The following is a 12,271-nucleotide window of genomic DNA, read 5'->3' as shown; positions in this document are numbered from 1 at the left end:
GGTCTGCTCAGTGGGAGCCGATCTGTAGCCAAACAACGATGACGATGACGACGACGACGACGACGACGACGACGACGACGACGACAGCAGTGAATACTTCGGGGATTTGAAATTACAAAAAAGATCGTAAGTAAATATGACGAAGCATTTAGTCCGGTATTCAACTATTTTTGTTCATACAATAACTTCTTTGAAGTGTTACTAAAGTACAAGAAGCTACAATCAGTAGCCATGTTTTCTCTATTTTCTTGTTCATAAAAAAAGTCACAATAGTCGAGTGTCGGCTATGCTGTAAGAAGATTATTGTTGCTGCTGTTGTTTATTGTTTACCTTTGGTCAGGTTAGCCCTGATTGAGCAAACCATTTGAGCAAAGGCATTATAACCGTGGTCATTCCGTCTTTGAGTGAGAGATTTGAGTAACATTTGGTTGCTATTTGAAGCCCATCGATCGGTCACATTGAAGCTTTCTTCTAAGCTCTTTGTGACAGAAGAATCGTGAGTTTCTGTTCAGTTACTGAAGCACTTGATGCTTCTGTTTCACTTATTTATCACAAACTTCGCAAAATAAAGAAATGGAGCGTAGAATTTACAAGAGACTAGTACAAGACAGTACTGTAAAAGTATGACAGCATTTAGGCATGTTTTATACGTGAAAAATAGGGTTACATAGTAGTTTAGTGGAAGACAATGATAATAAGTCCTCTCGCAAAAAGAAAAAAAAAAGAAGAAAAGAATACTTCGTGGAATACATCGTAAAAGCAAGTGAAAATATGGAATATGATATTAAAATATAAAATGAAACCACAGTATAAAAGTTATACAAGGTCGTCAGCCGATATATAGTATGTTCGTACACCATAGGAGGCGTCTGTGTTTATGTATGTGTTTTGACGTGGGGCATGAAAATATTACATTGAAAGTTTAGCAAAGTGTAGATTTGTGATCAACAGCGTTTAGTAATAGACCCGTCATCAATAAAATTACAGTATATTTGTGTTCTATAGTATGGAAGCAGACCCGTATCTCGTAGTGTGACAGCAAATTTGTGCTCCACGGCATTATTGTTGATCTGTTACTTAATGCCAGTACAATAGTTTCTGACGGCATAAAGTTAAATCTGTTACTGATGGTATGACAGTATGAAGGTAAACCTATTTCCGATTATATTACATTGGTTGGCATTGGGTGTGACGGAGATAAGTCTGTGTCAGGCAGCTTGGAGATAAATAAGATTCCAATTGCTGACACTTTACAAATGACTTCTGCTGAGGCCTTAATTCCTTGTTATAGGATAGTCAGAGGAAGATGGGCCGTGACACGACCTTTGCCAGCCCGTTCCACCCACTGATAATTATCACATATAACAGTAAAACAAAGGCTTAGAATCATTTAAAAATCATAATATTGAGTATAATGTCCGACTCCTCACAATTTTACTCTCGTCAAGTTACATAAAACATGGATGACTGGAAAAAAATTATCTTCTGTGAAGCTCTAACAATGAATTAAATGCCAGATTTTCTAAGAGTGTGCAAAAATTAGTTACTTCTGAAATATTCTGAGTATTTCGAGCTTGTATTATTGTTTTAATAGCTAACTCCGTAAACCTGGGCAGCTACTGTCTTCATGCTTTAAAAGAAGTGACATTCTGGAGAAAGTTTTATTGCATGATTTGCATCCATATTTTTTAACGTCAGAATGTGTTTGTAAATGTGCACGTAGGTTAGAGCGGTCTGCAAATGCCCTCCCACAGTGAGGACATTTAAATGGTTTCTCTCCAGTGTGTGTGCGAATGTGTCCTTGTAAAAGCCAGGGGCGGCTGAAAGCCTTACCACACAATTTGCATCGGCAAGGAAGTGTGTGTGTGCGAATATGCATTTTTAAAGCCCCGAGCGAAGCGTACGACTTACAGCAGAACTTACAACTAAATTCCCGCTTCACTTGAGATATGCAATGGAATTGTTTGTGCTTTGATAGACCACCGAAGGTGGCATAACTTTTTTTACAAGCCTCGCATTGGTAGCGGGGCGGGTGGTTCATAGGCTGTCGATAATCTTTTCCAATTGAAGTTGAAAGCGATTTACTTGGGGACGGTGTTGCAATCGATGTTGAGCTTGTATTCACTTCCAAGATGGGGTTTGTTGGTAAGTTGAAAAAAGAAAGAATACTACTGTCTTGCCAGTGTGTGTAAGGTGTAGAATGTAGGGCAGCTGCCGCTGCTGATAGTGAGGATGAAGACTTGTTCTTTTCAAAAGGAGGCAATTGGTGTGGAGATTGAGAAAATATAGTTGAGTTGGAATTCGTTAGATTTAATTTACAAAGATTGTCTTTCAAATTTGATTTTTCGAACTGTCCAAAATGTGGATTAAAAGCCGAGAAACATTGCTCGGCAAGTCCATAGGTGAAACACGAGCGTGTTTGGTCCATAGTTGTCAGAAAACCATTCTTTGAGTAAGGGGAAGCGAAAAATGGCTCGTACGAATGTATTAAAAGTCTATCCAGGTAGTGGGGTATTCGGTGCAGTTCGCTGATATGTGTGGCTTTTGGAATGCAGGTCTGGCAATCGCTCAAATATAATGTTGGGATTGATGAGGACGGTTTCTTCTGTGGTATTGGTCGAAAGGCACTCTCTCTTGTGATCGGTAGCTCGGCTTGAATTTTGTTCGACACTGCCAACGCTGCGGCTGCTAAGGCACTAGATGGCAACTCATGATGCTGATACATAGTTTGGTCCCGGTGTAAATGAGCAATTGGGAACTTACGAACATGGTCAATGTATGGAGATTGATTCTGTGTCAGTTTTGGAATTGGTCGTACAACAGACATTTCTGCTTTAATTTGATCTGGAAAAGAGAAAAATTAATTATTTATTAAAAATAGACAATATTCATGTATGTAAGGTTGCATATAACCACATATGTATGTATGTATGTATGTATGTATGTATGTATGTATGTATGTATGTATGTATGTGAGTGTGTGTGGGTATGTATGTATGTATCTATGCATGCATGTATGCATACATATATATGAATAAATAACTGCGTGATTTTTTTTCGTGCTTTTACTATTTAATATCTATTTGATACACACACATACGTACGCACACACAGACACACATACACATATACGTACACACGCACACATATACATAAACGTACATACATACACACATACATACATAGATACACACACAAACACACACTCACACATATATATAAAGATAGATATATAGATAAATAGGTAGATATTAAACATTGGTATTAGGAATGTTCAATGTAGTGAACATTTAGGCATCTATGCATATGAGAAATTCGAAATATTTTTGAAAATAAAGGAACAAAAGGAGCAATTACGAAAGACAAAAGACTGGAAATACAGACAACCGCTACCAAAGACACGAACAAGCTGATGATAGCCAGAATTGCTGATTTGATTTCAGAATCGTGTTGCGGGTGCTTGTGTTAGAGGAATAGGATCTATTTTGTTTTCATTCGCAAAATATGCATTTTTTAAAATAAAGTAAAAAATCTGAAAATCGGCCATAATAATGTAGCCTTCCGATCTCCTTGCTTTGAATGTATGATGCCGTGGAGAAAAAAATTGGAGAAAAATGTTACAGAGGTTTAAAAATCGAAAAAAACTGTGTATTTTTAGCCAATAGCGAGACAGGAATTTCTGCGTTTAGCGGAACGGTGTCAACTTTAAGGTTGTACCCTGTGAAATTTATAGTTTAGCGTTTGACCTGTTCATTGTAGGTTTCCTGTATAAACAGAAATACTTAATAAAATCAACATGTATCATCTTACTGTTTTTCTTGCCTCTTCATTGATTGTATGTTTTTATTATTTTTTAAAATTTGTTATATTAATATATGTCTGCATGTGTTTACTTTATGCGTATTTTAGTATCATGTATAGCTGTCATGTATTTATGTACATCATTAATATATAAGTGCATGTAGATGTATGTATTCATATATAAGTTTATATGTACATTTATGCATTCATGTGTGTGTGTGTGTGTGTGTGTGTGTGTATGTGTGTGGGTGAAGGGGCGTATGTCTCCAAAACTCCAAAGTTGAGTAATGTTTTCATGCTTGGATTTGTAAACTATGATAAGAATAACACTGGTCATCAAAGAATTTGTCCCAAGGAAAAGAATACCCGTATCTTATGTTTTTGCACGCAGAATTAAAAAAAAATACGTCAAATTATCTATATCACCTACATTTTATCTGTTCCACGATATCCTTCTCAGTTCCTGTAACGTGCGTTAACTTTCAGTTAAGCTGTTGAAATGTGTAGCTAACGGTTTAAGAAATACTCCTAATTTAAATTTTTATGAACAAAATTAACCTAGTGAAATCATAAATCTAGCTATCTGAGTCAATGAGACCCAAAAACATATGAAATGCAAAATATGTAAAAATACTGACAAGCAGGAAAAGCACAGAATAATACGTAATATTCTAACACACAGAAACAAGACACTCGGATGAAAGAATCTCGTAGTGTGAAGAAACAAGTGTGAAAAATCAACATAGACAACAGTGAACCACAACACAATGTGCAGCTGTCATGGTAACAAGCTGCTAATGCCACACTGTCTGTTGATTGGCTAAAATTACCCAAATTTCCTAACTTTAATCCCAAATAACATCGGATTCTTTAATTTACGAGATAAAGTAATTGGTTGATAAACCAAAATTGAAAGCAATCTGAGCAAAATTAATTGGGGCTCATTTTGCAAATGAGAAAGACTAGATCCGAGGAATATTCAGCCGACTACACGTTAATTTCACGAGAAGGAATCAAGGCGGTTGAACAACTGAATGTTCGTTTTTGAGAATGACGGAAGATCAACCAAACGAGTGTGTGTGTGTGTGTGTGTGTGTATGAGAGAGAGAGAGAGAGAGAGAGAGAGAGAGAGAGAGAGAGAGAGAGAGAGAAAGAGAGAGTGAGAGAGAGAGAGAGAGAGAGAGAGAGAGAGAGAGAGGTGAGATAAAGAGCGAAAGGAGTGATATTCGTGTATAGATGCACTGTACTAGCTTGTTCTATCCCATACTAAAGATGTAAAATCTTACAATATGCTACCCTATACTTTATTATTACCCAGCCATCATCTGCTTCATAGAAAGAACGATAGGTAAGTTAGTATTAACATAATATGTGTAGTGAGCATAAAAAGTATCGAACTAGAAGTAATTATGCTGTAAGTGAAAGAAATATTAGTCAATAAGTAATAATATTTTAAATATCTTGTTACGCAAGACACCTCCGGATATCGTATTACGCTTCCTCAGCGAAGCATATAATTCACTGTGCTTGATGAAGTAATATATGACAAAGTCACTTAGTTTTATATACAATATTTGTAAATGAGAAGTCGTGAAACTTAAGCCTATTTTACGGGATGAATTATTTAGAGATGTCATATGAATGAAAATCAATAGCCATTAAATGACTATTGTATTAAAAGGCTATGTATTAATTAATAGCTGTTAAATGGCTATTGTATTAATAGCCATTAAATGTCTGTTGTATTAAATGACTATTGTATTAAATGACTATTGTATTAAATGACTATTGTATTAAATGACTATTGTATTAAAAAGCCGTTAAATGATTGTTGTATTAATTAATAGCTGTTAAATGGCTTTGGTATTATTAGCTATTAAATGACTTCTATACTATAAGATAGCCACTGAATAACTATTGTTAAAACAATAGCTATTAATTGATTATTTTATACAGATGCTACCTGACTGGAAAAACAGTAGTCGTTAAAATGCTAATTAGAAATGATTATGGAGGTGTTCTCTTGATCAATATATTCTACACCATAAGTTGGCGAGCTGGCAGAAACGTTATCACGCCGGGCAAAATGCTTAGCAGTATTTCGTCTCTCTTTACGTTCTGAGTTCAAATTCCACCGAGGTAGACATTGCCTTTCATCCTTTCGGGTCGATAAATTAAGTACCAGTTGCGTACTAGGGTCGATCTAATGCCTCTCCCCTAAACTTTTGGGCCTTGTGCCTAAAGTAGAAAAGAATATATTCTACACCACATTATTTTATTATATTATGTTATATTTTTTCCATTCTGTTCTTTTGTGATCAGCAAAGACATAGAAGAGAGAGAGAGAGAGAGAGAGAGAGAGAGAGAGAGAGAGAGATAGAGAAAGGGAGGGTGAGAGAGAGAGAACTGTTATGCTGGTTATGCTCGTGTTCTGAAGTGGCATGCCACACACACGCGCGTGCGCACACGTATACATATATATAAATATATATATAGTGTCCTTCCAAAATGTTTACACACTTTAACGGCTGATAACTCAGTTTCCATTTCTTTTTAGATTTAATCCAAAAGAAACAAAGAAGAGAGTCAGATTCAACGTTAAACAAAGGAAGTTTTTTCCTAGAAGGAAATTTGAAAACACAAAGTTCAAAGATAGTCAGTATCAAACAGGATCATCTTCGCAACTTACGATTACTGGAATTTGTTATGAGGGTCCACAGTGGATGGCAAAGCCAGAATTCCGCCCCATGTTTTAGTGTTGAGAATTATTGGTTGAAAAGTTGATAGCTGCATATACCCCAAACTTCGCTGATTATTATTATTAGAATTAGAATTAAATTTGAAATAAATCTGAAACAAATGGAAATGTTCAGAATGTCCACAATAAACGTTCTGGAAGACTGCAGGCATGAACAAGCCTCGCAAAGCAAGAAAGAGTACAAGAAACATACAGCCAGAACTCAAGAAAATCTGTGCAGCAAGCGCGTCATGAGTTAGCGCAGTCATTGGAAAACTTACGTTCCATACCGTCAACAAGATGATTTGTACCGAAGGGAGGAGTTTTGCGAGTGGTACTTGGCAAAGTGTGTAGAAGATGCACACATCTCAACAAAGATTGTTTGTAGTGAATGAGGCTGCATCTAAGTTAAATGGCTCAATTAACCGTCACAATTGCACCTACTGAGAATTCGCATATTACAGAGAAACATCATGTTAATTTACCAGGTGTTACAATATAGTGCAGATTAATTTGACTATACTTTTTCGATGGTACTATCGCTGGTCATATTTACTTCAACTTATTGCAACAATGTGTCATGACAAGTATTTAAGGAGATTTTGAAGATGTGCAGTTATATTTCCAGCAAGATGTGGTGCACACACACGACCATAAACTATAGTAATGTAAGGGCCTGCCTGGACCAGAACGGTCACCAGATTGAAAACAGGCATTCATAAAAGATTGAATTGTCTCTACAGATTCCACTAATGTTTGAAAATGAAATGTATTTTAATATAGGCGCAGGAATGGCTGTGTGGTAAGTAGCTTGCTTTACCAACCACACGGTTCTGGGTTCATTGCCACTGCGTGGCACCTTGAGCAAGTGTCTTCTACTATAGCCTCGGGCCGACCAAAGCCTTGTGAGTGGATTTGGTAGACGGAAACTGAAAGAAGTCCGTCGTATATATGTTTATATATGTGTGTGTATATGTTTTTGTGTCTGTTTGTCCACCCCCCACCCCCAACATCGCTTGACAACCGATGCTGGTGTGTTTACGTCCCCGTAACTTAGTGGTTCGGCAAAAGAGACCGACAGAATAAGTACTAGGCTTACAAAGAATAAGTCCTGGGGGCGATTTGCTCGACTAAAGGTGTGCTCCAGCATGGCCGCAGTCAAATGACTGTAACGAGTAAAAGAGTAACAGAGTAATAAACACAGTTTATAAACATTCAATGCACATATACATATCTTGGAACACGCAAAAAACTCTACCAGGAAATAGAGGAGAGATATAACACCGAATTTAGGAAGCTTATAGAAAAAGCATGGAAGAGATACCTGGACGATTGCTTCATAATCTGGACCAAACCTCAAAGCATTGTGGAAGAATTTAACACCCTCCTGAACAACCTACACCCATCCATCCAATTCACAAAGGAGATGAACAGTAGCAAATTACCATTTCTAGATATAATGGTAATTAAAAAGAACACCGCCATTACCACAGATATATATTACAAACACACAGACACACACCAATACTTGAACTTTAAATCGTGCCATCCACCCCATACAAAACGCAACATACCATATTGCCTAGCCAGGAGAATATGTACTATTGTAGAGAATATAGAGACCAGAAATCAACGCCTGATGGAACTGAAAGAATTTCTGGTGAAGCAAAAATACCCATCACGACTCATAGAAAATGGTATTCAGCGGGCTTCGAAAATACCCATACAACAACTGAGGACACCGCAAAGAAAAGACAAACAGGAAAAGATCATTCCATTTATAGTGACACAAAATCCATGCCACCAGAACATCTTTAATATCGCCAAAGCGAACTTACCGATCCTTGCACAAAGTAAGGAATTGAGAAATATCATTACAGATCAAAATATAACTCTCAGTAAGAGACAACCTAAAAACTTGAAAAAACTATTAACAAAGGCAAGGTTTGACCTCAGCAACAAAAATCAAACATTCACTGTATCCCAATGCAATGATAGCCGATGCGGCACATGCCGATCAATCCATACCGGCCCATATATGAACACAAAAACAGGGAAAATATTCACCAATGCGAACATGAACTGCAAAAGTAGAAATCTAATCTACTGCATCAAATGCCCTAATTGTGAAGAATTGCACGTTGGCCAGACAGGTAATGCACTATCGGAACGCTCACGGGTACATCGACAACAGATTAAAAACCCAGAAGTCCGCCAAATACCACTGAGTAACCATCTAGCAACATGTGGTCATCAAACTTTTATTATATTTCCATTCCATAAACTTTATAACCGGAATGAAATTGAAAGAAAATGCAAAGAAAAGGACTTTATTAAGAAATTCAAACCCACTCTTAACAAACAATGATTAAATCCATCTTACTTGGGGTTTAAAAATCTTATCCCTGTAACCAAAACACAAAATCTCTCAGAAATCATCATTTCTATAAATAGATTTGGCATCATTTCTAAGAACAGCCAAACACCTACTGGGGTTTAAAAATCTTATCCCTACAACCCACACAAAACAAGAAATTAAAATATCATCATTTCTAAAAATAGATTCAACATCAATTCTAAAAATAGCCAAACACCTACTGCTGCCGTCCAAAGGAATTGGTATAAAAGACAGAAAACCAGCCAACTTATTACAGTCTGTTAAAGTCTGTCATACCGGCCATGACGAAGGGAAATAGCCCTGAAACTCGAGTCGCCTTTATATATATATATTTATATTTATATATTTATATATTTGATCCTTTATATTGAACACTCAATATTTCATCTACATTCAATACTTTCTTTCAGGGTGCCATCCATTTTTATGTTATTTTATTTTATATTGTATATTGTATATCATATTATATATTGTATATTCCATATTCTATACCCCACATTAGTTCTGCAGGAATATAAATAAAACATAAAAAACAGACAGTGTTGGAACTCTTTTAAGCAAAATAATATATTCCTCTATACACAATCATACAAAAAACCCCACCTTTTTTGTATTTATTTTTACTCGCATATATATATACATATACATATACACATATATATAAGTACTAGCATGTACTTACATGCTTCATTTTGTGTGTGTGTGTGTGTGCGTATGCGCGCGCGCGTATCTGTCGTTCGACAATGTAGATTCACTTGTTAGATAAACTGAATTACCCGCCCTTGAAGTAACGTGTAGTTCAAGAGCCGAGCATTCGACAGACGCGTGTTGCTATAACGTAATTCTCAGACAGAATCAGAGTGACAAAGTGTGTGACGGGATTCTATACAGTTTCTGTCGACCCATGGGTCGACCTGAGGTTATAGAAGATGATATTCACTCAAGATACCACGTAGTGGGACCAAACCAGAGATCTCGTAGTTATGAAGCAAACTTCATAACTATTCGCCATTCCATCTTGTACGTATGTATGTATGTATATATGTATGCATGCATGTATGTACGTGTGTGTGTATGTATATACATACATACACAAATATATATAGTTTAATGCCCAATGCTTCATGCGATGTATGCATGTATATATATATATATAAGCAATGTTAATTCTCTAAATGAAGTATTAACAGTAACTGCACGATAAAGTGTAGTATATTGCCACTTAAGTGTGGCTGACCCCTAGGGGTGGATGTTACTGTTGCTTTTAGCCCCAGGAGGACATCTCCTCCAGCTGGCTTATCGACACACGACTGTGTCCTGTTTGCCAAGGGAGTTATCCCTCTCACCACGACCAGCAGCACGAACGTATCCGGATTTCAGGGTTATTTCCCTTCTTCGGCGTTCGACAGCTGATGACCTTGGTGAGAGAGAAAAACCTGGCAAAATCTTATATCTTCTTTTCCAGTGACATTCTTCACTGATATTGAAAAGGTGAAAACAAGCAATGTTAATTCTCTAAATGAAGTATTAACAGTAACTGCACGATAAAGTGTAGTATATTGCCACTTAAGTGTGGCTGACCCCTAGGGGTGGATGTTACTGTTGCTTTTAGCCCCAGGAGGACATCTCCTCCAGCTGGCTTATCGACACACGACTGTGTCCTGTTTGCCAAGGGAGTTATCCCTCTCACCACGACCAGCAGCACGAACGTATCCGGATTTCAGGGTTATTTCCCTTCTTCGGCGTTCGACAGCTGATGACCTTGGTGAGAGAGAAAAACCTGGCAAAATCTTATATCTTCTTTTCCAGTGACATTCTTCACTGATATTGAAAAGGTGAAAACAAGCAATGTTAATTCTCTAAATGAAGTATTAACAGTAACTGCACGATAAAGTGTAGTATATTGCCACTTAAGTGTGGCTGACCCCTAGGGGTGGATGTTACTGTTGCTTTTAGCCCCAGGAGGACATCTCCTCCAGCTGGCTTATCGACACACGACTGTGTCCTGTTTGCCAAGGGAGTTATCCCTCTCACCACGACCAGCAGCACGAACGTATCCGGATTTCAGGGTTATTTCCCTTCTTCGGCGTTCGACAGCTGATGACCTTGGTGAGAGAGAAAAACCTGGCAAAATCTTATATCTTCTTTTCCAGTGACATTCTTCACTGATATTGAAAAGGTGAAAACAAGCAATGTTAATTCTCTAAATGAAGTATTAACAGTAACTGCACGATAAAGTGTAGTATATTGCCACTCTCTCTCACCAAGGTCATCAGCTGTCGAACGCCGAAGAAGGGAAATAACCCTGAAATCCGGATACGTTCGTGCTGCTGGTCGTGGTGAGAGGGATAACTCCCTTGGCAAACAGGACACAGTCGTGTGTCGATAAGCCAGCTGGAGGAGATGTCCTCCTGGGGCTAAAAGCAACAGTAACATCCACCCCTAGGGGTCAGCCACACTTAAGTGGCAATATACTACACTTTATCGTGCAGTTACTGTTAATACTTCATTTAGAGAATTAACATTGCTTGTTTTCACCTTTTCAATATCAGTGAAGAATGTCACTGGAAAAGAAGATATAAGATTTTGCCAGGTTTTTCTCTCTCACCAAGGTCATCAGCTGTCGAACGCCGAAGAAGGGAAATAACCCTGAAATCCGGATACGTTCGTGCTGCTGGTCGTGGTGAGAGGGATAACTCCCTTGGCAAACAGGACACAGTCGTGTGTCGATAAGCCAGCTGGAGGAGATGTCCTCCTGGGGCTAAAAGCAACAGTAACATCCACCCCTAGGGGTCAGCCACACTTAAGTGGCAATATACTACACTTTATCGTGCAGTTACTGTTAATACTTCATTTAGAGAATTAACATTGCTTGTTTTCACCTTTTCAATATCAGTGAAGAATGTCACTGGAAAAGAAGATATAAGATTTTGCCAGGTTTTTCTCTCTCACCAAGGTCATCAGCTGTCGAACGCCGAAGAAGGGAAATAACCCTGAAATCCGGATACGTTCGTGCTGCTGGTCGTGGTGAGAGGGATAACTCCCTTGGCAAACAGGACACAGTCGTGTGTCGATAAGCCAGCTGGAGGAGATGTCCTCCTGGGGCTAAAAGCAACAGTAACATCCACCCCTAGGGGTCAGCCACACTTAAGTGGCAATATACTACACTTTATCGTGCAGTTACTGTTAATACTTCATTTAGAGAATTAACATTGCTTGTTTTCACCTTTTCAATATCAGTGAAGAATGTCACTGGAAAAGAAGATATAAGATTTTGCCAGGTTTTTCTCTCTCACCAAGGTCATCAGCTGTCGAACGCCGAAGAAGGGAAATAA

General features: G+C 37.9%; 1 protein-coding gene across 3 annotated transcripts in view; it reads right to left on the bottom strand.

Moving 5' to 3' along the window:
* Positions 1–611: 611 nt before the first annotated feature.
* The window catches only part of LOC106874361 (uncharacterized), a 57,009-nt gene continuing 45,349 nt past the window's right edge, over positions 612–12,271 (bottom strand). For all 3 annotated transcript variants that reach the window (XM_089355021.1, XM_089355029.1, XM_089355012.1), the window contains exon 2: positions 612–2,844. In XM_089355021.1, the coding sequence (XP_089211147.1) occupies positions 1,595–2,827 (1,233 nt within the window). In that variant the 5' untranslated portion in view covers positions 2,828–2,844 and the 3' untranslated portion in view covers positions 612–1,594. The remainder of the gene's footprint in view (positions 2,845–12,271) is intronic.

Source organism: Octopus bimaculoides, chromosome 1 (assembly GCF_046866305.1).
Source record: "Octopus bimaculoides isolate indiv1 chromosome 1, ASM4686630v1, whole genome shotgun sequence".
Lineage (NCBI taxonomy): Eukaryota > Metazoa > Mollusca > Cephalopoda > Octopoda > Octopodidae > Octopus > Octopus bimaculoides.
This window is presented reverse-complemented; position numbering and strand designations above follow the sequence as displayed.